This window comes from Berghia stephanieae, chromosome 1 (assembly GCF_034508935.2).
Source record: "Berghia stephanieae isolate SIO BIC M18660-M18661 chromosome 1, UCSD_Bste_1.3, whole genome shotgun sequence".
Lineage (NCBI taxonomy): Eukaryota > Metazoa > Mollusca > Gastropoda > Nudibranchia > Aeolidiidae > Berghia > Berghia stephanieae.
In genome coordinates, this window is record NC_088360.1 from 91300046 (window position 1) to 91326502 (window position 26457).

At 34.2% G+C, this 26457-nt stretch overlaps 1 protein-coding gene across 2 annotated transcripts; it reads right to left on the minus strand.

Annotated features, from left to right (window-relative positions):
- Positions 1–7357: 7357 nt before the first annotated feature.
- Positions 7358–26457, minus strand: LOC144961765 (kelch domain-containing protein 3-like). 2 transcript variants are annotated; one of them, XM_078894853.1, is made up of 10 exons: positions 26291–26457; positions 23262–23437; positions 21947–22117; positions 21218–21333; positions 20547–20618; positions 16492–16708; positions 16164–16250; positions 13044–13250; positions 11987–12065; positions 7358–11461 (listed from the first exon to the last, which is right to left on the minus strand). In XM_078894853.1, the coding sequence occupies exons 2-10, from the start codon at positions 23410–23412 to the stop codon at positions 11371–11373; spliced, it is 1191 nt and encodes a 396-aa protein (XP_078750979.1). In that variant the 5' UTR covers positions 23413–23437; positions 26291–26457; the 3' UTR covers positions 7358–11370. The 2 variants fall into 2 exon arrangements, with proteins under 2 accessions (XP_078750979.1, XP_078750983.1); XM_078894857.1 differs by having other exon boundaries at positions 23262–23412; positions 26291–26452.

Here is a 26457-nt window from a genome sequence, read left to right on the forward strand (position 1 = left end):
AATGCATAACAGAGAGATGATTTACTTAATATAAAATGATGCAATTTATGTGATGTCTGAATAATGTTTTATGGAGTAAGGGATAAGCTGTATTTTTCTATTTTTTCTTAGCATGGTTTATATATAGGCTACATAAATGACCATTTTTTTCACTACTTCCGATACAGTTACAGCTCTAGACTTTTGATATGTTATTTTTATGTTTGTTTTTTATGTTTTTAAGGGTTTTACGGCGCTTGCAACACATTTAGGTTATATCAGCACCAGTAAAATGGAAGAAAATGGGATAGTAAAAAGTTCTAGAATTACAATTAAAGCACCCAAGAAAAAGTAAGACAAAGGGGAACTGAGAACAAATAGGGATCAGATGTAAAATCCAAGAGCATACCACCAATGTACTTAGTTTGAGATCACCTACAAGTCTCATCCGGAAACACGCACAAAATCCAACAAAGAGGAATACACTCAAATGCTTACATTAAAAATAACTATAATAATTCATGACAGAGATGATTTACAAGGAAAAAAATATCATCTTCCAAAACAATAACTATGCATTTGACTGTTTCCCTCCCAGCTAGGACTCTGCCAGGGCCAGGACAAAACCAAGTAATCTCATTCCAAGACAAAGACAGAAAGCATGTTAGAAAACAGATGCAGGGGATAGAAGACACAGTATATACCCCCCTGCCCACTATGGGAGGTCAGGAACCCCACCCAGATATGTTATTTTTGGAACATTTATAAATTACATAAATGCAATAACATAAAATGTTGCAATTTGTTTAAGGCCCAAGTAATAATTATGTTTAGATCGACTTAACTATGAATATTCTTCAAATCCAAAACCCCACAACATCTTATAACCATTCATCATAGTCATAGAACTTTCTTAACCACGATGATTTACTCTCTAAAACTATTTAGCATTACTTCATTTAAGAAGTTAGTATGATTAAAAAATAATAAAGATAAATACGGATGATAACGACAGAAGCCGTAAACGTTTTAAAATAAATTGCTCTAAATTTTCTAAATTTTAATTAAATGCAACATGCAGAGAAAAAAAGGAAGTGTTTTGAACTAAAAAATCTTCAACGTTAAGTCATCAATCAAAAGGATATTGTTTGTTTTTAAGGGTTTTACGGCGCTTGCAACACATTAAGGTCATATCAGCGCCAGTAAAAAGGAAGAAAATGGGATAGTAAAAAGTTCTAGAATTACAATTAAAGCATCCAAGAATAAGGCAAAGGGGAATTGGTTCAAATAGGGAACAGATGTAGATTCCAAGAGCCCGCTATTAGTTTGAGGTCACCCAAATTCTCATCCAGACACAAGCACAGGTCCCTACTAAGAGGAACACACTCAAATGTATACAAATCATATGTTAAAAAGGAAAAGATTAACAGTACATAACATAGAGATGATTTACAAGGAAAAAAATATCATCTCCCAAAACTATAACTACACATTCGACTGTTTCCCTCTCAGCCAAGGACTCCGACCAAGGTCAGGACTAAACCAAGAAATCCCACTCCAAGACAAAGACAGAAAGCAATTGGAAAATAGATAAGATGGGATAGAAGACACAACAAGTACCTCCCTGCCCGCTATGGGAGGTAGGAACCCCACCCAGCAAAAGGTTATTGAACAGACACTGATAATATATTTACTGCAGTGGAGAGGATCTTAGAGCTTGAATAAACAAGTTAATTGTTTTCATTATTCATACAAAGATTAAGTGTATATAAATGTGATTGGTATTTTGCTAAAACAATAAATGCCCGTGGCTTCAGTAAAACTATGGATATAAAAATGTGATTGGTATTTTGTTCAGTGTTCACAACCTGAAGTAAAAGTTGTGTTCACTTTATTCTCATGTTGATATGCGTTTAATTTAAATACAGTTGATAAAGCAAAATATGTTATTCCAAGGCTAGAGCGTGTGGTTGTGATAGTTATTTTTTCCTTTTCTCTCTGTAATTTTTAAAACCTATGAGAGAAAAAAAAAATACCACAAAAATTAAATTAAATTTGTAAAAAATCCCATGTAAAACTATCAATAATAAACTTTTTTCTCTTCCAATAAAACGCTGTCAGCTATAAATCATTTTAAAAATGGATATATATATATATAAATCACAGAAATGCTGATTGTATTATGTCCATTCATGTACAGCATAATACACCCTATGTGATGAGTTTTGGTGAGGTGGACCAGGAAAACCCTATCAAAACATAACATTTGAGTGAATAGTGGATGAAATAACCGAATTTATTCTGAACCTGATTTATTTCATTCAATTATTGCATTTAAAACCAAAGATGAACTACTTGGAATTAAGAAAGCGAGAAAATGTCCTCTTAAACTGGAATGAAACACATTTCAATACAGGAGTTTGGGCACAAATGCTAATTTTAAAAGTGTCTATTGGAAAGTGCGAGTTAAAATTTGCTTAATTCAAAAGATCTGATGTCAAACTTTTATTCATATCAAGATTTCCTCTATAAAAACGAGAAAATTTACTCTTTACATATTACCCCCTGTACGTTCTATATAATTTAGGTGTATTTTCCCATGCCACCTCAGATTTATTAACAAGTTTGACTCTACTATAGGCTGACACAATACTTTTTCTCATTTTGGCCAGAAACTTTTCTACTTCAAATGGACGTTTTGAAGGACAAGTGGGCTGTCCAAGATTTAGTTTGTTATATTAAAAAAAAAATACATAGATCTATAATTTTCTTTCTTTGTTTTGTTACTGGTGTAAACTGCCTTGTTTTTGTTTTGTTTTGAATGGTTTTACAGCGCTGGCAACACATTTCAGTCATATCAGCGCCAGTAAAATAGGAAGAAAATTGGATAGTGAAAACATTCTAGATGTACAATTAAAAGGCCTTGAGGAAAAAGTCAGACATAGGGGATATGGTTCAAATAAGGAACAGATGTAGATTCCAAGAGCACACTATCAGTGTACTTAGTTTGAGATTACCTAAAAGTCTCACCCAGACTGGTGATCCCACTAAGCACAAGATCCCACTATGAGGAATACACTCAAATGTTTACAAATCATATGTTAAAATAAAAAAAATACCAGTACATAAGAGAGAGATGATTTACAAGGAAAAAAATGTCATCTCCCAAAACTGTAACTATACATTTGACTGTTTCCCTCCCAGCCAAGGACTCCGGACAGGATCAGGACAAAACTAAGAAATCTCATTCCAAGACAAAGACCGAAAGCAATTGGAAAATAGATACAGAGGGATAGAAGACAGAACAAGTACCTTCCTGCCCACTATGGGAGGTCAGGAACCTCATCCAGAAACTGCCTTGTGTTTTAACCAAAAATAAAATGTGCACATGAGTTAAAGCGAGCTAACCCTTTAAACATGGCTTTAAACAAGACATTTTAGACATGTCGAGTTCACAATTGGATGAAAATAACTCCCCACCAAATAACAATGTCATCATATCAGGTAATGTTTTGTCTTTCAATTGTCAGTGTAATGAGTTAAGATGCAAATGAAATTAAGGTTAAGACATTAAACATGCATTTTATGTGTGAAAATTGATTAAATTGATTACAAGTGTGACAAGGATGGCCCATTATTTTGCAACAGACATGTCCATGTGTAAGATTGGATATCCCATTTAACGAGGGATGGCCTGGTGTGCAAGTTGAAATATTAATAGGTTATAGCCAAATATTGTGGGTTAGATTAGACTGCTTAAGCAATTGATACATATTGGTAAACATTGCCACTAATTGGGATAGGCTGTGGGAATGAGGGTTAGGCCATTGTTATTTTCCTGGACTGTGATCACAGTCTTAATGTTTGTTGCCAGTCCAACAGGTTTTGATTATAAAACATAGACAGATGAGGAATAGACTTGGAAAATTCAGATAATTGTACCAAAACATTACTAATAAACAAACTAAATTAAACATTTAACTCTCTCCTTACCAGTCATTTTCAGGATTTTCCCCTATACTTCACATCCAACTACCACAAAAATATATTTTTTATCACTCATAATAGCAGTAAGTTCTTGCAATAAATAATTTCTTTAGTAAAACATGCTCTACAACACACCGTTCATTTTCTTTAAATTTTATGATGTACAAAAGAAATTTGAATAAGAAAAATGTTGGTTGTATCGTAACGAATGTGACGATTTTCCTATAGTTGGTAAGGAGAGGTTTAAAGATGACATTTGGATCGCACTTTTCAAGATGTTCTAATTGCTCAAAATACCTTGCAATGGTTCACCTTTACAGGTTGCCACATGCTGGATAGAATGAAAAACTTAAAATTGCTTTTTAGGAGGTGGGGATGGACGGGGATGACTTGGCTTGGAGTAGGGCTTTGATAAAACGTTCTTCGTTTGGTATTTCGTTCTTTTTTTAAGCTGTTATATTCATTTTTGTTTATTACTTTTTACAATACACAGCTTCATTCTAGCATCTTCATATCAAAATAATTCTATTTGGAAATCAAATGTCCCAAAGTGTTGCAAAATCTATGGTGAGGAATGGGAAAGGTTGTAAAATGAAAAAAAAAACTGAGGATAATCCATGTAATTGCACTAAAAATGTAACGAAAATGTTAGTTTCGATGCATGGAAGGAAAATTTCTCAAACCTTTGGGACACAAAGGAGTGCATAGCACAAAATGCTTATTTAGTTGGTCTTGAAAAAATCAATCCAATCAAACAAAGAGACCAACGTGACAGAAAAAGCCAAAAAGGTGTTGAAGGACCAATATTACCAAAGGCAGCACAAAGACAAGTGACTCAAGAATATAATTTACAAAACAGCTCTGGAGTGTTGACGGTTGTATTTGTAAAATGAAAATTCTTCATAGCGACTGTCCCAATATCCAATGGTAGACTGGACTGAACGATATAAAAGGATGTAAGCATGTAAAAATAAAGGTCTCAAAACAGATAAACGAGGTCGCAGAGAACCATAGAACAAGACACCAATCCAGGTGATTGAAGAGCTGAAAATTTTTTGTCACAGCATTACTAAAATATGAATCCCATTATTGCCAGGAAAATGGTAGCCATGGGCACACACCAGGACTTAACAAAGCTAAGTTTCAGAGATCGTTGAAGACTGTGTCAGAAATTCAAGGCAAGCTGTTTCTAATCGAGTGTTTGGAAAGAAGATAAAGGAAGTGCATCCATTAAACCCCCTCATTCCATTTGAAGATGAAGTGCTAAGGCATGCGGAAGTTGGCAGAAGGGAGTCTATCTTCATCTCTTAAGTTGCCTATTTCATCATCAGATTTCCTTCCTTTCTACCTGATGTGTTAATGGATGCTCTGGAAATGCTTCCTGTGAAAGAATCTGCATCTTGGTCAGGAAGAACAGGACAGGCTTCAGAGTCAGAGCCACCATGTCAGTCTTCTAGTGGGACATGTTTCCAACAGAAACCAAACAAGGAGGTGCTGAGGGCATGCAACGGAGCCACTGCAAAAATTCTGGCTTCCTCCAGCAGTCATTGAACTCCCTCACCCCAGTGTGCAGTGTCCCTCTTTTTGTAACAAATTGTCCATCTTTTGGAAGAGTCCGGGTTGGCACCTCTGCATCATCACAGACAAGCAGAAAATGTAAAAATTGAAATGGAGAAAGACACAGCAAAAGCTAACACAAAAGTAATGAAGAAGACCCTACCAATCCCAGTCTTGACAACAAGCATTGTTTACTACAAGCGGCAACTGTGGACATACAATCTTAGGATTAATGACAGTGTGCCGAGCAGGAATTATTGTCGAGACAAACTTCATCGATGCTTTTCTTGTTGGGAAAATCGGCATCTATGCTTTCTCGTAAGAATTCCCGACACCACTGTATTAGCCAAGCTAAAGAAAATATAATTTGGTTCTTTATACCTAAACCATGATAAACAATAATGTATTGAAATTTATATTGTTTCTTATTAGAGCTGTTTCTGCAGCCGCGAACTTGGCAGGTGGTCAATAAATATTGAGTTTCCATTATATTATAATAATCTTAGAAAACTGAAGACATTGTAAGAATATAATTCCTATAATAGTCATCCAACACCTCCGTTCCCAACATTTTGTCTGGATTACAGAGACAAAGAAAAAAAGAAAGAAAAAACGTCCCCAGGCAACCTGTCAAGATAATGGAGACATCCAGACTATAGAGTTCTGGATTAGAGAGGCGAGACTGTATGTACTTTTTTTGTGATTCCCCTCTGTTACTATTTCTTTTCTTTTTTCAATCAAGAATCTATAAAAAAAAACACAAATGACGTCTATGAAGATAGGAAGAAAATTAAGAGCATTATGAGCTACTTCCACCATTCTGTCAAAGCAAACGACAGACTCTGCGAAACTCGGAAGAAGCGTGGAAAAGGAGTGGTTAAAAAACTAATTAGACTTTGACATGAGGTGGAACTCGACAGCAGCAATGCTCAGATGCTACAGCAAGCACCATGAAGCTGTTACAACGACATTATGTCTCCAGGAAAGAAGCGAGATGTGCATTCTAGACCACGTCCCTGATGAAGAAAGCATTGAAAGCCCTTGAGCCCTTTCAAATACTAACAAAGGAAATATCAAGCGAAATGAAAGTAACCAGATCAAAAATGATCCTCTCTGTGAGGCAACTCCACAAATCCTTGAACATGATGTCGGATGTGCCTATCGTTGTACTGAACTTGTTAAAATGTCTCCAGCCTGAGGAATCTCTCTGTAGTCTGAGGTTTATGACTTTTAGGCATGTTGGTGGGCATCATACCTTATTAATTATTTGGCAAATCTGATTTTTTGTTCCACTAAGGCTCGAGATCCGCCTAACCAATCACCACCAAATCTTACACGGCATTTACAATTGACCTGAAGAAGGTTTTTGTGTACCTAAGAGTTTGATTAAATAACGCCTTGATTTTATCAAAAAATCAATTGTTTCATCAAAATTTCTTCAAAAATAGATGCCATCAATTTTAGCACATTGGTTATGGGTTAAACTTCCGGTAAACGATATGACAATTAAATGTGAGTACTTGCACTGGGCCAATATCAGGTAGTGGATCCTCTCATCCTTAATACAAACAATTTCTTAAAGTTCATATAAACCATTTTCTGTTCTAAAAGTTGGGAAATAATTCTACTTCAAGTGATCGAAACATTTTATACATTTGACCAGATGGTTTGCCAACTTTTTGATGATCACTATATCCGATTACAAACAATAACAATATGTCAGCCGGTAAATGCCGAGTTCTTTAACCTAAGGTAACTATGGCGTCACACGTCAAACATCGAAATCTGCCCCCTTCTCTCTTTGTACAAAATAATTATGATACAAGATTGAAAATTTTATTTTATTTATTTCATTTTAAAAGATTTTGTAGCTATGGTTCCCCTTAAGAAATAGATTTACATGCAAGTGTCAACACTATTTTAATTCTATGTAAGAATTTGACTACAACAAACTTCGTTCCTGACGCGAGACAGCTAGGTAGCTGGGATGACATGTCGGTAACACGGGGGGGTATATTCAGTAATCGTCCAACACAAAGAGACTGGGGGGGGTTTTTTCTTCTCTTTTTACGAATGAATATTGAAAGCCTGTTTCGGTTTCAATAAAATTTTGTATTAATTTCATGAAACCTATATTATCTAATTTGGTGATAATTTTTTAAATCATCTTTATCTTAATTGCACTTGAAATGAAAAAATAACGAATCGGATTTAATGCACAGTATGTATCTTGATATGTTAAAGATCAATATTTTTAACAAATTCTTCCTGATTAATGGCTGCATGGAAAAAAATGCAAAGAAGCCAAATTTTATCACACGTACCGACTCTCTTTCTCCTTTCTCTCTCTTTCTTTATAATATATATCTCTCTCGCTTTCTCTCTCTCTCAAGCTTATTTCTAGCAAACTACAAAAAGGATTGGCCCTGCTGGTCACTACTTCTTTACAAAGACATAAAAAGCCAATTTCAAAAGAAGCACATTTTTTTAACATTGTTGAAAAAAAAGTATCAATTTACAGGATATTATTTTCACATACAGTGACAAGACTATCGTTAAACAAAAACAAAAGAGAATGATTTTGAGCACAAGGATGATGCCTAAAAATGTAGCATATCGCCACGCACATTTAAAAATAAAAATGTGTTTATGTTGCCCACCTTACTGTGTATTGTTTTTTTTTTCTTCTATTTTTATCAATGGTTTACATATTTTTATCTGAGATCATGGGAAAGATCACCCTCCAACACAAGCCCTCTATTTGCTTTCAATCTTTTCTTAGATATTCAGCGCTACCGCTGCCTCTGGCTGTTGGCTCCTTAACTACCATCACGCCAGAATAATAATCAAAATATTTTATCTTTGGGGAAAAAAAACAATTAATAGAAAAAATGATGTTTCGAAAGATCCCAAAGCTAGATCAGTCTGTCGGAAATAACATAAAAATGAATAAATAAATTAATGAATTAATTCTTTAAATGAAAAAATGAAAAGAGTGTTCCCCTCCTTTCAAATAAATCTCCAAAAATTAAAAAGGGCAAACCAGTTACAAGTCAATTTGGAGGTGTCCAGCAGGGGCCACTGTATTTTTAGAGACCCTGTCTCTGCTCCATGTGCTCACACACTACCTCTTTCGAACTCCAAATGATTCTCTTTCATTCATTCACATGCATGCACACACACAAACATAGATGCAGTGTGCAGTCAAACATTACACTCGCCCACATCCATGCACAAAACATTCATACCCCCCTCCCCCTCTCTATCTATCTGTTTCCCTCCTCCCATCTCTCTCTCTCTCTCTATCTCTCTCCTATTGTTTCAATACTTAGCCATGATATACAATCTTACTCAATAGAAACACACAGTTTAAAATTCAAAACATTTAACTTAATTCACTTGCATCCGTGAAAGCACAATATTAAAACCATAGCTAGCTTTGGAATTTATTCATCTACCTATTTGGGGCTTAAGAGAGTGAAAGAATACGATTTATAGAGAACGAAAATTCAAATTAAAAATGCAAAACCCTAATCAGATTTCAGACTTTAGACGGGCTCATCTACTACTATAAATGTTTTGAGATACATTTTGAATGCAAAGAAATATATCTGTGCACAAGTAAAAAGTGCCGTTGAGTTATCTTATGACATTAAAAACGTAATTATCTATAAATTAGACAATAGACAATGAGTTGGTTTGTTTTTTTTCATCAACACTTGAATTTTAAAATTCTTTGTTGATCAACCTATCATCCTGTTCACTGAACTCGCACCTATGCTTGTTATATCAATGAAGTAAAAAGGTTTCTGGCCAAAATGAGAAAAAAGTATTTTGTCAATATATAGCAGTGTTCACTTTGACCTGATTACCTTTATTGCTGTGGTAAATTTCATAATAGATTTAAAGAGACTTTTCTTTTTTTCCGCAGTGCTAACAATGATGGTTTGCATGTATTATGTTTAATTATCAAATTAATAAATTAGCATAGTCACAATGAATATACATTATATTTAATACAGACATGTCCATAGGAACCTTTACACTCTAATATACAGTGGAACCTCCCGATTACGACACCTCCGAATAACGACAACCTCCTGATAACGACATTGACCCGTGGTCCCGATTTTTTTTCTATATAAGATCAGTAAAAATAACCTCCAAATAACGACGCACTTTTTGATAAAACCCCCGAATAACGACATCATTTTGGCGATTTTCGGCAGTTTTCGTAGATATCTGATACTAAAAATACCGAGTATGAGTACTCAAAGTTTATAAAAACGATTCCTGCTTGAACCAATGAGAACGCAGCTTTTTTTTTTTTGACGAATCTTGGCTGATATGCATTAATAAAAACCAAGGTATAAATGTAAGTGTAAGCAAGTAAACACAAAATCTTGGAAAATGTGATATTATGTGGTGATAGAAGTAGTAGTAGTAGTAGTAGTAGTAGTAGAAGTAGTAATAATAATAATAGTAGTAGTAGTAGTATAGTAGTAGTAGTAGTAGTAGTAGTAGTAGTAGTAGTAGTAGTAGTAGTAGTAGTAGTAGTAGTAGTAGTAGTAGTGTAGTAGTGTTTTTGTGGGAGGAGGGGGAGGAATTTTGTTTGTTTTAAAGGGTTTTACAGCGCCCGTGACACATCTATGTCATATCAGCGCCAGTAAAAAGGAAGAAAATTGGATAGTAAAAAACATTCTAGATTTACAATTGAAATGACATAAGAAAAAGTAAGACAAAGGGGAATGGTTTAAATAGGGAACAGATGTAGATTCCAGGAGCACACTATCAGTGTATTCAGTTCAGATCACCTAAAAGTCTCATCCAGACACACGCACAAGAACCCTCTAAGAGGAATACACTACAATGTTTTGTTTGTTTTGTCAATGTTAATAAAAACTGGTCCCGCGGGCCTTACCACGCCCACTTTGTCCGCCATCTTGGAAACCTCTAAATAACGACACCTCCGGATAACGACATAAAAACTCGGTCCCGTGGCATGTCGTTATCGGGAGGTTCCACTGTACACACAATCATGACAATCATCTGTTTTGTGGAGAATGTACTGACAAGTGTGATGTGGATATTGGAGGTAGGTGATAACTAAAAGTTACACAACACATTATTATGCTGTTTAGAGCAAACCCATACACACCAGATTAAAACAACAGAATGTTTAGGCTATTGAATAATAATTAAAATAATATCTAGAAAGGTCATTGTGATAAATGTTAACATTACAGTGTGCTCTCAAGGTGTAGTTAATATTAACATTAACCCATTAAGCATAGCTTATACTATCATCTGCCCATCATGTTACTTAAAATGTCATGCAGAAATGCAGCATTTTGGTAAGTGCAATGTGTTCTTAAAAGGGATAACACACCAGTTGTTTTCAAGTACACCGTGTGATCACCCTGGGTCCAAAAATCAATCTAGCAAACAAGGTACAATGCAGCCTCTCTATAAGTGGTACACTATAAGGACCAGAAGATAAAAAATTTAGAGAATAGAGCTGTCACAATTTCAGAACAACCATTAATACCAAGGGGGGGGGGGGGGGGGGGGGGGTTAAAATATTTGGCTATGGCTGTCTTTTCCCAGCTATTTTCAGTGGTGGTTTAATCGAAGTAGGCCACCTTGCAAAGATGCAATGTCCTGTTATGAAACGACGCCAGCCATTGCTTGCTTGAAAATTTGTCACTTCTAGATTTTGGTAATTATCAGATAAATGATTAAAGATATTTGATTTGAAAAAAATCCAGTCTCACTGTTAAAGTGTTTAGAGTGTAAAGGTTCCATTGCACATGATGGTATAAACTAATAAAAAAGTAACTACTGATGTCACAATGGATCAATGCCTGGAAGAATACAGGATTTGGTCTGACGAGTGGAGGTAATTTTGTTGTTGGAAGTCATGGCTGCCAGTTCCCACCTGGTGAAAATTGTTGGAAGAAATAAATGAGTAGGAATATCACAAATGGGTTGCTGAAAATTCAAATGATTGTTCACCAATTATTCTGGAATGTTTTAAGTTCAGATAAGATTGTTCTATCGCTATTACATTTTAGATTTCTATTTTGATAATAGAACTTCAACTATGTTTATAGGTGTCTAATTTTACTTATTCTTCTTATTTCAATGTACATGCATTTGTTAAGGTGTTTAACTGACATTGATAGGTTGCAGTCAAAAAAGACGCCAAGATTTTTTTATTTTGGTGGCAGATTTAATAACAAAAAATCCAAAATTAATCAATGCTGTATCAATTTGTTTAAGCATGATGGGCTTAGCATTAATTAAAATCTCTGTTTTACCATCATTCAACGTAATTATAATATGATTCAAAAATCATTTATTTTGAGTTTGAATCCAATCATTGCAAAATTTGGGGTTTTTTTTTTACATTGCCCAATTCAATTTACTCTTGATCATTGCAGATGATATTTTTAAAGCTTACCTTAGATCAAGAGGCAGATTGCTACAGTCTAGTTGATTCTCAATGACAACCAAGCAGGATAGGGTTTTTAATGATGGATCTGAATGAAAAAAAAATATTTGACACTGTACATTTCTTTATGTATGTCGGATGAAGGCGGGAGCAATGTTGATAACATCCCTGAGATGGACACAGCAGGGAGAAGATCGGTAGAAATGACATCCTTAGGTTAGACCTTGAATGTAGATGACATTGCACAGACAAACAGAGAGTAAAAGAAAAGAAAAAAAAATCAGCATCCCCAACTAGGAATTGAACCTTATACCCTCTGATTACCATTAAAAAATTATATCATTACATCACAGGTGATTCCCAATGATTGGGATAATTTTAGGCTTATATTCCTGATAAACAGTATGACTGCTTTGCTGTGAACTCTTTCAAATATTGAACAAATTGAGATCAGGACATAAGACTTTGCTCCACTATGTGGAAAATTTGAAAACATTGGGGACCAGCCACTGGTGCAAAGTAAAAACCTGAAAAGATGTCTATATGACCAAGTAGAAAGAAAAATATAAGGAAATATCATATCCAAGCAGGAGGGCTGATTTTTTTTCTTGTATTTTTTAATCCATTTTGTTATGCAATGCATCGTGCATAAATTTATAGGTTTTTAATTTCCATACAATCTGCTCCTTAATTTTTCACGTACAAATCAATACAGCAGAAGGAAAACGAAATTGGCTTATTGAGTAATTTCTAACAATAAAAATAGTAATGATAATAATAATAATAATAATAATAATAATAATAATAATAATATAATAATAATAATAATAATAATAATAATAATAATAATAATAATAATAATAATAATTAATAATAATAATAATAATAATAATAACAATAATAATAATAAAGATCAACACTAGCTACAGAAACATTTTTATAATAAATTTAATCATACCAACCTAATACTATTGCTTGAGGTTTAAAAAAAAAACAACACTATTTAAGCCCAGCCTAAATTTTGGAAACAAGTATATTTTGGTGAAAAAAAACAAACCAAACTTACTTAGATCTAAAATATACATGTCAGCCCGGTCCACCAAATCAGATTCATCTGGATCGTCTGACAAATGTATTTCAGCAACTGGCTCTGGAGTTTTGGGACTTGTGCCACCAAAGAGAAAGACCTTTGAGTTAACTTTACAACAAGACTGACGTCTACAAGGAGCAGGACAAGACCCAGGCAGTTCTATCTGAGACCATTGCATTGATTCTGGCAAATCAGAAAGATGACAAGAGCATGATGCCATACATCTGAGCTTTGTGAAAGGAGAAATTATCAAGTAATACATTTTAAAATGTTTAAAATTGTACTCTCTCTATCAATACCCCCCTCCCCTAAAAAGAAACAAAACAAAAAAAAAGGAAAGAAAAAATAAAGGGCCTTTAGTAGTGAAAATAGATATCAATCATAAACTGCACCACTTATATCATTGTAAAAGGCTATTGAAATATACATAAAATTGTAGAAATATATCATTAGAATAAGGGATTACCCTGTCATTTAACACATTAAAACCAAGGGTACTAAGGAGTTAGCAACTCATCAGTATTGACATTTAAGCTATCTCCATCCAAGACTTGTTATACCCAATTCGGAGGCCTTTACGCGAGTGCAATTCAGATATATGTCTAATGTATAATCATAATCACCATAATTGTTGACTTCCCCACATAAACACACACTCTCTCTTCCTCCCTCCCCCCTCTCTCTCTCTTCACCCATTTCTTCCATGTTTCCCTTTTACCGATATTTTTATCAGATTCCTTGGGGATTCCTATGCAGCAACTTCTTGGTGGTGACACCTAATCTATGGCGCATATTAATTGTCCAATTGAATTGACAAGGGAATGCATTTGGCATTGATTAAGTTCTTTAATTTAACCATTCACATTGATCACAAATACAAGTAAAATAAAGAATACAGTTTAACAAGATTTGTGATCCACCACAGGGTATTTCAACTGCTCGATAGAGGAGCAATTGTTTTATAAGAAAAGGAACTGGTTTCGGTCTAAGGTGCAGTCAAAGTTTGTCTTTTTTATCCCTCAACCCATCTTGCAATGACTGGACAACTGGAAAAATCAGATCCAGCAGAAAGTAATTTGCAATCGACTGACATCCTATCCAAAGAGTAGCCAACAACTGTTGTCATTCTTTTTTCATTTTTGTTGCCTCATACACCATGGACCTCATGGCTCTGATGGACTTATATTTTGACCTATCACCCCAATCTGGTATTATATCAGGGCAAAGCAGATGCTGAAAAGTGAATATAAATCTAAAACAATCAGAAAGGTTTGCACAATTCAAGAAACAATATTCATTATCCTTGATAAAGCATATATTGATGATATTAAGGTGAGTTTCATGCCAAAGACTTGGGGTTCTGATAGCTCAGTTGGTAGAACACTTGCTATACACGTAAAGAGACAGAGATCGGTCCCAGGTGAAGTCGAGATTTTTTTCTGACCCCTCTGTCCACTCGGTATTGAATGGCTAGCGGGATATGTTAGATCTGGTGGAAAGTAATTGTGATAGACTAGCAACCTTTCCAGAGGCTCGCAATCAATTGCTATTGCTATTTTTGATTGTATGGCATGGGAAGAACTTATCACAAACAAAGAAGACATAAATGGATGGACAGACACTATAAATGGATATATCAATTTCTGCATTGAACTGTGTATAGAAAAGCAAGAAATAAAAATATACCCAAACAATAAGCCCTTGGTGACAAAGAAGCCAAAAGCAGTAATCAATGAAAATAAACGTACTTTTTATACGTGGTGACCAAAATATAGTGTGAGAAACAAACAAACGACTACGGACATTAATAGCAGAAGAAAAGATCGCTTAAAAAATTGAAATGGAAGAAAAAATTAAAGCATGTAATCCAATGACAGTTTTGTCAATGATTCTAGAGATGGGACGAATGGATATCAAATCGAAAAACAAAAAGAATACACAAGAACTGAACAAATTCTACTGTCGTTTTGACATTGATAATAATATCAATATTAACATCGACAACAGAAGACAGTCATTTAGCTGTACCCAACACCATCATGAGCAACCTATCATTCTTGAAGAGAAGGTGAAAAGTGTTTTCAATAACATCAACCTAAGAAAGGCCAGCACCCAGATGGAATTTGTGGTCGTGTATTAAAATAATGTTCTGACCAATCAGCACCAGTTTTTAGAGAAATAGTTCAAAACACATTGGATCAACCATAGTGCCCATTCCCAAATCCCCCTTGTCATCAACATTAAATAATTTCAGACCTGTTGCTTTGACATCCATCACCATGAAATGCCTGGAGAAAATAATAAATTGTGTTCTTCTCAAAGAAATTAATAAAACATTGAATCCACTCCAATTTGCCCAAAAAAGTCACAAGATCCTGACAGCCTCACAACTCTGGCCCAGGACCGTGACCAATGGAAACAATTAACAATATGGATGGAGAGAGCAGCTATACTCATCGACTATGACTGAATCACACAATTCTCAGCAAGCGTCTTTCGGACTGCGAGGCTTACTACTACTACTACTACTACTACTACACGAAGCCTATTTAAGTGTGAGTCTGTAAGTGTGTGTTTGTGCGTGTGTCGTTTTGCACTTTTCGTTTCATTTATGCCTGTTTGTGTGTATTATTTATATGTTGTAACCAAATGAAAAATTGCCTTCAAGAACAATAAAGATATTATTATTATTATTATTATTATTATTATTATTATTATTATTATTATTATTATTATTATTATTATCATTATTATTATTATTATTATTGTTATGGCACTGAAGGACTGCTTTTCATGCCAATAACTATGTATGAAATTTTCATCATCCCCTTCACACAACATAAAACAAATTCAATATGGCAACATTAAACCTATTCAATACAACAGGAAACTTTTGTTCTTTTTTAGAGTGAATATCTTGCCATAACAAATAACATATAACAATGCTGGTCGACAATTCATGTATGTATGGGTTATTGTGGTTGTCATTTATTTTAAGATTAGGAGACTGTAAGCAAAAGCAGTTGTATCTATATATACATATATATATTATATATATAGCTCAATAGAGAGAGAAGAAGCGAGATATGTACATACCTAAATTTAAGACATTCAAATCATTAAAATGAATTCCGAGTCTTCCATTGTATCCACCAAATACAAATATACTTCCATTGTGAACAACTGGAATGGAGAAAGAGGAAATAAACTAATCAGTGGCGATGATGCCAACAATATAAAGGGTTAACTCAAGACCTTGTGATAAGGTTCAAGGTCCGAAGTTAGTAGACTTTTTAATCACACTGTTTCATGTATATGTTTGTCTTTATCTGATCAGGTATCTTCTATTTTTTGCCATCCAATTCTCAAATCTCTCATGTAACTCCTATGTTACTAATATCAGAATAGAAAATTATTCACTTACAAGCTGAATGACTGCGTCTACCCTCAGGTATTCCTTTGAGTGATACATCAGGTTTTAGCCAGGTACTTGTTGATGTGTCAAAAGCCATTACTTTATTGCAGTAGATCTCCTGGTTGGTAAATATATCACCACCTTCATCACAGCGACCTCCAAAGATGTACATTAGGTTTCCCACAGCTGTGGCTGTGTGAAAATCCCTCCATCTGGCAGGTTCACCCTTGGTTAAGAGATAAAAAGATGAAAAATAAAAAAGTTACACTATTTGAAACCAAATATAAGAGAATGATTCATTGCCAAACTAAAAGAGAATGAATGATATTACAATTTTATGTCGGTCAAAGGCTTCTATTAGCCTGACTACATTATCTATGAAACATTTTTAAAATGCCGACAATAAATAAATATTTGAATTGAATATCAACTGGTTGACACAAAGTTCAAGGGACGTAGTTATTTATTTCTGTTTAGATATTAGTGACTGAAACTAAGAATACCATAAAAGGTGGTCTCCTGGAATTTAAGTTGTTTTTTTTTTTAACACTGAATAACCATCCTATGTCATTGAGTAAAAAAAATAATTTAAAAAACACTTTGCACTGGTACGATGACACAATAATAATTATGGCAGAGTTTCATGCCCAAGGATTATATTTAAGTTGTATCTCTTTCTTAAAAATATCCTGAGCTTTCTATTTTATTGACTACATTGCATGACTGAGAATTTCAGTATTAGCCCATTGTAGCCAACTTTTCAAAGAGCTAAAATGGGACATCCAAAATACACAAATGTCAAGACCCAAATTGGTAGTACCCTATGTTTGGACTATCTACTATAAAATATATTCTAGATTGAGATTGTATAATTCCTGCAAAAAAGTCCCAAAACAGCATAGTTAAGGGAAACCTGTCCTGTAAAAGTCTTAAATATCCAACCCCGCAATCAAGATTTTTCAGCGATGACAATGAAAATTTGTCAAAAAGAAGGAGCATCTCTTTATTTCCTAAGTTGATTTACATTCCATTATTGTTACTTACTATTTTACTTTAATCAGATAAATCCTATGATAAATTGCGATAATAAAGGGTGTGTATATGTGTGTGTGTGTTTGTAAGATATATATATACAGTAGAGCATGCCTATAGCGGGACTTCTGGTCCCAGCAGAAAAATCCCGCTGTAGGCAAGTTCCCGCTATAGGAAAGCAGAGGAAAATGTCCCAAAAATAAACATGAATGTCAATAAAACTAACGTGACCCATGAGCCTTGAAATGGACTATCTTTGGTTCCTTGAAATGGACTATCTTTGGTTCAGTGTTTGTTTTTTTGTGTTTTTTTTTTTTTTTGGGGGGGGGGGGGGTATTTAGGCAGGAAGGACTACGATACGAACGAGTGCGAGTGATGTGTATGCTTGAGCAGCAACAATTGCAATGAATGAGGAATGGCATAATAGTAATAATAGGGCTGATCTGGATTAAAATGTATACACCACTGCGTGCGCATAAGCCTCTTCTCTCTAATTGGCCAAGGGCTTTACACACGGCGTCATCTTGTGCAACACATCTCTTTGAAATCAGGTTGCCCACCTTAATTAATCATCGCAAGACTGACCAATCAACGCATATAAAGAAATAGAGCGAGCGACAAAAGAATTGAGGGTAGACACGAGAGGTGGGTGTGAAGACACGAGTGAAATGGCAGACAGAGTCGTGTGTGTTAGTCCTGGGTGGCGGGAGAGAGCCCAGTCTACGTCACTCGCTGAGTCGCGGCGTGTACAGCTTGCTCAATTTTTCCCACTGTAAGCAAGTTCGGGCCTTTCCTTGACCCGCTAAACCCAAGCACAGGTAATTGAATTTATATAGTAAAAAAAAGCGGGGTTTGTGTAAGGTCCCGTTGTAGCGATGGTCCCGCTGTAGCGGGTGCCGCTATGGTCATGTTCTACTGTATATATATATATATATATATATATATATATATATATAGAGAGAGAGAGAGAGAGAGAGAGAGAGAGAGAGAGAGAGGAGAGAGAGAGAGAGAGAGAGAGAGAGAGAGAGAGAGAGAGAGAGAGAGAGAGAGAGAGAGAGAGAGAGAAGACAGAGACAGAGACAGAGAGACAGAGACAGACAGAGACAGAGAGAAGTCTACCAGAATATTTTATGAAATTGTCATTTAAGAATTCTATATTTAAACATAAATAAAGAATAAATAGAGAATTCAAAATTTAACAAAATCCCAGACGTCCCTAGAACATTATATAGAAGGGACGAAATTGACGTCACACTTTGGTATTATTTTTAGACAACCATTCTGGTGATTACTTCTCACTATATTATCAATCAGTCTATAAACGTTTAAGGTAACACACAATTTTGTGTATTGGTAAGTTATATCCGGCTGGTGAATGTTGTGAGTATTTTACCCAAATGCATAGCATCAAAAGACTAGCGCCCGACCTTTCCCATATTCTGTCCACTATCATCTTATCCAAGACCAGCACCACCACTTGTCTTGTGTCACTTTTGACACTTGGTGCCAGCCTGTCGAGGCTTGAACACAGATGTCAAATTATGCTACAAGACTTAGTGGCATTGATTCTTCTGAGGGTCCTCATGCTGGCCTGATCTTTATCAGTAGAAAATATTTGACATGAGAAAATCAATGGAAAATGTCTTAAGAAATCCTAAAAATCTGGAATTCTGCATCATCATTGTTTTTTATTTTATTCTACTTTGTTTTTCTTTCTTTTCCTCCAGATTACCAAATCAGGACAGGCCGCTATGTTAGCCCAAACCTAAATTTTGCCTGCCATCTAAAACAGAATCCATTATTTAAGCTGAGCCTAAATTTTGCTAAGCAAAAAGGTATCGATAGAAAGAAACTGACGCCACACACCTCTTTGTTACTGTTTTTAGCCAGCCTTTTTTATGAGTAGCTCTCACTAAATTCTATCAATCAGACTATAAACGTTTAAGGCTACACATAGTTTTGTGTGTTGATATGTTATATCCGGTTGGTGGATGTTATGAGCTTTTTGGATAAATTCATAGCATCAATATAAATTGCAAAATGAAAAACAAGCTGAGCGCAAATGTTTTTGGTTTGGCAGTAGAATGGGGATTAAGAGTTTCTGGTTATCAAATAACAGACAAAAAATTGACAATATCTTATGTCAATCAATAGTTTTGATTTATTCATTTTAGTTTAACTAGTTTTCGATGGAGTTAATCATTCAAAACCCAAGTTTCTATTTTGTTACAGGTATCTGTTAACAATAGAATATTTGAAAATGCCTGAAATCATTGCAATTGCTCACATGATAAATCAAAGAAATAAATAATTCAATCAAAGTTAGAAAATCATACCAAATTTTTAAAGCGTCTTTAAAAAGAGAAAATTATCACAACAGAGAATGTATTTGTTGCATTTGTAATAAAAATGTGGAAACTCAGTGTAAAAATTATATCATTTATAATCAAAATCATACTACACAAAGCAGCCCATTATTGATATATTAAGATTTGAATCCCATGAAAATGACCAAGAATGTGCTAATTGGGTTAAACTGTTAAGAATCCCAATGACAATGTTGGAAAACCAAAACTGTGTTCAAGAGTCACAATCACAAACCATGAAAATTAAAAGTTTGTGATATAAGTCTTATATCTAAATCACCGTTGACACAGAGCATCTTCTCAGTTGATTTCAAGATGCAACAACCAATAAAAATGCATGAAATAGTTGTATGTATGATCTACAACTTACTTCAACTTAACGTATTTTTGACAGTGTAAACCTTGTATGTTTCTTGTGTTTTGCTCAAAATTGACTTTCAGGTACACACAATACTTATACAGTTTGACTATAAATTATTTCAAATGTGATAAACTGCAAGATCTTATTGTTCAAGATTTTGATTTATAATAAGAGTATAGAATGTAAGGGAGATAAAATTCGGCTTTCAATTATTAACTCTCTCAAGTTCAAATAAATGGATATCAAACAAATTAGTTCCATTGTCCTTTAATGTGAACACAAGAGAGATAAGACAAAAAACTTACATATGTGATAATTGAAACCCAGTTATAATTTCTCAAGTCGACATAATTCATATCATTGGAGAATCGATTTGTCTGTGGAGTAAAAAAAACAAGAGGTCTTGAAATAAGATAAAAATAATCACTTTATATAGGTAATACTACTGCTGCTGCTGCTACTACTACTACTACTACTACTACTACTACTACTACTCCTTACTATTTGTGTGACTATGTGGTCTTGTGGTATGACACTGAGCAGTGCATAGAGTTGAGTTATTGCAAAAGGTTCTTTCCTCACATTCTCTCACCATACTCAGATGTTAAACTAGTACCTGGCCGTTAAGTGTTGTCTGTCAGGAAAAATTGTAGTATTGCTTCATAGTCTTGTCCTACTTGTTAAGTGCTTGTAATGGCTAGGGACCCTTTCTAAAGCGCTTTGAACACATTTAATGGTCATTGCGCTATATAAAAGCTCAATTTTTTTTTTTTACAACTTACTACTGTTCCTGCTACTAGTATATATTATAACGACTACTAACACAATTAACAATAATCATAATGACAACAATGATTGTTATGTTTCTTTTGTTAACACTTAAACATGCTTTCTCATTAACAAACAAAACCATCACATTTTATATCAAATATAATCATCAATTACATTGGTGAAAAATATTGAGAAGCTGACTTACAAATTCTTCATAGCCGGCAAAGATGTACATACAATGATTTATGACACAAGCAGAATGGCCATCCCTGGCTGCTGGTATAGTACCAGTTGTTGTAGGTCTGCTCCATTTTCTTGATGCTGAGTTGTTTGGATAAAATAAAATGAAAATAATATTAAAAGTAAAAGGTATTTTATTGGACAAAATTTATTTAAATAAGTACGGAAAAAATATTAACGATTTTAAAAAATGCTAATATATCATTGGTCTTGTTTTGTTGAGTTCCAAACTTCTAAAATGTTTTAACATTCATTTGGTTCTTTGGAAATTAATCTTGCCCAAGAAAAAAAATGGGAGAGTCTGACTTGAAACGAATACTTTAGCCATCCAGATTACAGTGACACAAACAGCCATATCCCCTCTTTTACCTCACCCCCTCAGAATCTATTGCTACGCTTTATATTTCCAAGGGGTCTAAACTATCTGCCACATTAATAATCATCCCTAATGTTTACAGCAAAGTATTTAGCAGGTCACCATGCTTTAGGGTTACCTACGACCATATCAATTTTAGCATACTTTACATTACTTTAAGAAATCATCAAAACAAAAACAAAGTAAAACAAACCAAAAAAATGAACAAAACCAAATGGTCAATCACTTTAATTTCTAAAATAAACAACTTTGCATTTGATTTTGTGAGCATCTAAGCTATGGAATGAAATTCAAAATGAAAAACAATGGTTTTTTTACCTCCACAAAATCTGTATAAAATGTTGCAAGGTCCCCTGATGTCATTCCTTCCTCCCCAAACATAGGAGTTGTCTTCATATGCTACAGCTGTGTGTCCATAACGTTGATAAGGAATCACTTTCAATTTCTTGCGGTCAGATGGTAATGGCAATAAAACCCATCTGAGATTAACTGTGGGCAAGATTACAAAGTAATAATCTGTAATACTCTTGTCTTTCAGCTTAAACAAAGCAAATTTTGATCCCTCAATGCTGACATCTGTCATTAACAAATTAGTGAATGATACAGTGCAGAATATAAGAGAGAAAAATGCTAGGAAAAACCTCAGTCATTTCAGCATCAGTAAAAAGAGCATGGTGGGGTTGTAAAAAAACAAACAGTAGATCATAGTTTACATAGATGAGCTTTCAAGGTGATGAGTCAAAATTATGTGCAGCTATGTGGTCTGCTGGTATAACACTCACCTTTTGGACCAGAAGGTCCAGGGTTCTACTCTGAGCAGCGCATAGTTCATGTGATGTACCAGAATTACAAAATTTAATCAAGGGAACAAGAAACACCATTGTATTCAGTTGGGCAGAAGTAAACAATAATACTTGTAGTTCTAAGAAGTGGTTAGGTAGATTAGTAGTGTTTAGGTACTCAGTTTCAGTGATGATTACATAACAATATAAGTATAATGCCCGTGTCTCCTAAAAATTATTTGTCATCACCACCCTTAGTAAAAACAAGAACCATTCTTGGTGGTGGTGGTGGTGATGCTGGTTTTGATGATACTGTGGCAGTGGTGATAATAGTGGTACTGATCTGATTGTAGTGGTAGTGTTAATGGTGATTTCATGAAGGCAGGCTTTGTGTGTCTAAAAGTGTGGTGATGGTTTAAAAAAGATTTTCTTGTAGTAGTAGTAGTCAAGAAGAGGATATTGTGTTGACAGTGTGATAATAAAGGATTTTCTTTGAAAACACAATCTCAATGGAATTTGATGATACTCATAATGCAGAATATGCCAATGAAGAAAAGTGTTCATTTTGCAACTTAGAGTCAACCTGGTGGTAGTGTGGCCTTGAGCAAGTCACCTCAACTCAGCTCATTTTTGACACTGCAGCTGTTGTTGATATCTCATTCTTTCCTTGAAATATGCCATAAGGCAATTTCCCCATGGGGATAAATAATCGGAATATATATCCATCTGTTGACTGATTTATTCAAATAACCAGAGTTTTCCTGTTGGCAAACCCAAATTTTGACTCCTATGCATGTAAGAGATATTTGAGATTAATCCAATTTGAACAAAAGATTTTATAAAAAGTTTACCTGTATTCAACATGTGGACATCAATAGGACGAGTGGTTTGATAATCTTCTCCAGTGCAATATCCACCAAAGGAGTAAATCCTATCTTTGATAGACACTGCAGCATGATTCACTCGTTTGGGTCCCCCCTCCAAGCTCACTGTCCACCTCATCTTTACAAAAATACAAACCAGTATTCTATAAAAGATTTTTTAAAAAGATAGAGAGGGAGAGAGAAAATAAAAAATGGCAATGCCTACTACTCCAAAAACAATAACTTTATCAAACAGAAAAGACCAAAGCATACAAACAATAAAACATGTTAACAACAGGGATTCCCAGTTGGAACCAAAATTGATTCCAGGTTCAGTGGAGATTTTTTTCTGGTCCCCTGACTACCTAGCAGTGACTGGGTAGCTGGGTTTTTAATCTGGTGGAAAGTGTATAGCGATAAACTAGGGTTCTATCAAAAGGGTAGAAAGCAATTGCTACTGTCCATTTAACGCTATAGAAACAAGAATAAACTCAGGTTCCATGGACCTTATGGCTCTGGACTTCTTTATGTTAACAAAATTGCCAAAGCTTAATGTAATCTATACATTATCAACAATTCAACTTCCTCATATAGTAAATCATAAAAAAAAATATTTTTTTTAAAAACAACTAATTTATAAGTCCTGATGTATTAAATCCTTATTTAGTTCAATCCATAGTAATGTCAGACAGATTTTACAATCAAAGATTTTCTCATCGTTCTCCTGTGTGAGCTAGGCCCACTGATGGAGAACCAGTATACATTGTAAGGTTTTGTAGTTTAAGGGCATGGAGTTGTGCAGAGCTACTATAAGTGTTTTTCTGCACCTCCATTGCACAAATGGAATCCACAGTTTTCGTTATCATTGCTCATTGCTGTGTTTCTGTATAGACATCATAAAAACAGGGTCACAAAAGTTATATTATGATGCTGTAAGTTAAGTCTTTGTTACTAAAAGTTATAAAACAAGCGTAGATGACGTGCAAGAAAAATTTTTAACAATTTTCTTCAAAAAGGATATCACATCTAGCCAAGTGGCTCAGTAACGTAGTGGTTAAACTGTTAGACTCTTGCCTTGAACATACTTACCTGGATCGATTCCCAGTGAGAACAATTTCTTTAAAATTACCTTTTATTTCATTTTATTTTATTGAAAAATTATTATTATTATTATTATTATTACTACTATTATATTAGTATTATTATTATCATTAGATAGTTAAAAAATATTTCTCTTGTTTATTTTATATTTTAAATATATTGGTATTTATTATAACATCATATTTTACAATACTTTATAATTATCATCAATATTCGTTTACCTGGCTTTTTTTTTACATTCCATTATCTTTAAAAAATACTAATTGTGATTTTTTCTTTTTTTTTTCAAATTATTTATTTGTAGTCATAGTGATCAGTAAATTTGTGCACCATGCTTTTTTTGCCTTTCTTCTTTTTAAAATCATTATTTACTTACTATCATTGTATCTACACCTACACTGGCAATCACTAAGCAGTGTGTTAAACAACAATCTAAAATTAGCATCATTAGGCCTGGGTTGTAACGATATATCTCAGTACAGAGATATTAAACAGTAATTAAAGCTCACGAACACTATTACCAGTAACTTAACTAGTCCTGGGGATTCCTGATATTAGCATTTGTAATGAAAATTATCATTTCCCAGTAGTACTGAAAATACAGAGAATATTGTTTTGTTGGGTTTTTTTCAGGTAAAGTAAAGAAAAAGTTTCAAAAAGGTTCATATTTTTGTTGCAATATTCAGTTTACTTATTTTACTTTTTTTCACTTCATTCATTCAATGCTATAGTAGTGGGAACCAGATTTGTCTATTGAACAAGAGAACTGGAAAAATTTAAGTTATAAGTTTTAAAATTAAGTTATCAATAATTGCAAAAGACAATTACTAAATATGATAATAATAATAACAATAATTATTAGCAATGTTGGATTAAAAAAATATTTATATTCACTTATAAAAATAAGAAAAACTTTAATTGACACAATGATGGCAAGACAGTGTGCATTTGGGTTTTTATCATTCTTTTAGCCTACGTATGACAACAAAAGACAATAGGACCTCTGCCCTATGGTGTCATCAATCACAGCCTACACCTTTTGCTCCCCATCAACTGTTTTGTTTTCAAAATATGTTGCCGACATACATCTCAATAATACAACGTTTGAGGCTACCACATCAACGAAATGGTATCAGTTTAGTACCGAGACTGGGTGCCAATAAAAATTTCCCTCCCTCTATTTTTTTCTCCTTCGTCTTCATCTTACGATGAGACCCTATCGGTACTGAGCTGCTCTATCTCGAGAAATTATCAGTAGGGTCAGTACCACTACTCACTCGTAATAAGTCTCAAAACCGCTTGGCACTAACTAGCATTTACATCACGAACAACGGTGCAGATAAATGATGTGTTATTCTGCACCTCCAACAGAAGTGAAGAAAAAAAAGCCACCTGCCTTTATTTAAAGTTAAATGCTGTTACTGTTAATATGTTGTTTTTTTGTAGGCATAGAGCCATAGAGTGCTGACGTTGTGTATCATGAAAAATGAATTAAAACTCGCTGGGTGACAACAGTAAGCCTAGTCCAACAACTGTGACGTTTAAAAATAGATAGCACACTGGTTCACGGCTCTCAATCTCAATTTCGATTTAGGCTACATTTGAACGAAAACAGTTGACAATGTCGCATAGCTGATTGCAAAAATTATTTCTTTGATAAAAATTTCTCTAAAAATGCATGTTCAATATCCAATACAATACACCTTACGATACACTTCACATCACGATCAAGACGATTACAGTACAGTAAAAATAACCACAATAATAATGAGATTGTGTGTGACATTGTGATTCTTTTTGTTGGTGATGTAAGGTAAGACCCATAATTAAGAAAACAAAAATTTCAATCTAATGTAAAACGAGAGCAAGAGCGACTGACAGTACTGTCTATTGTTAATGTTAATTCAATGTCTTACTCTATATCCTCTAAATAAATTGTGAAAAGGAATAAAATAATTCCTCAAAAACAAAACTATGTACGAGTATGGCCATGTTGGACCTTTTTTTCCGTTTCTTGAAAGTTGAAAGAGTAGGCTTAAAATCACTAAGACTTAGTCACCCACAGCTCTCTAAAGAATACTTT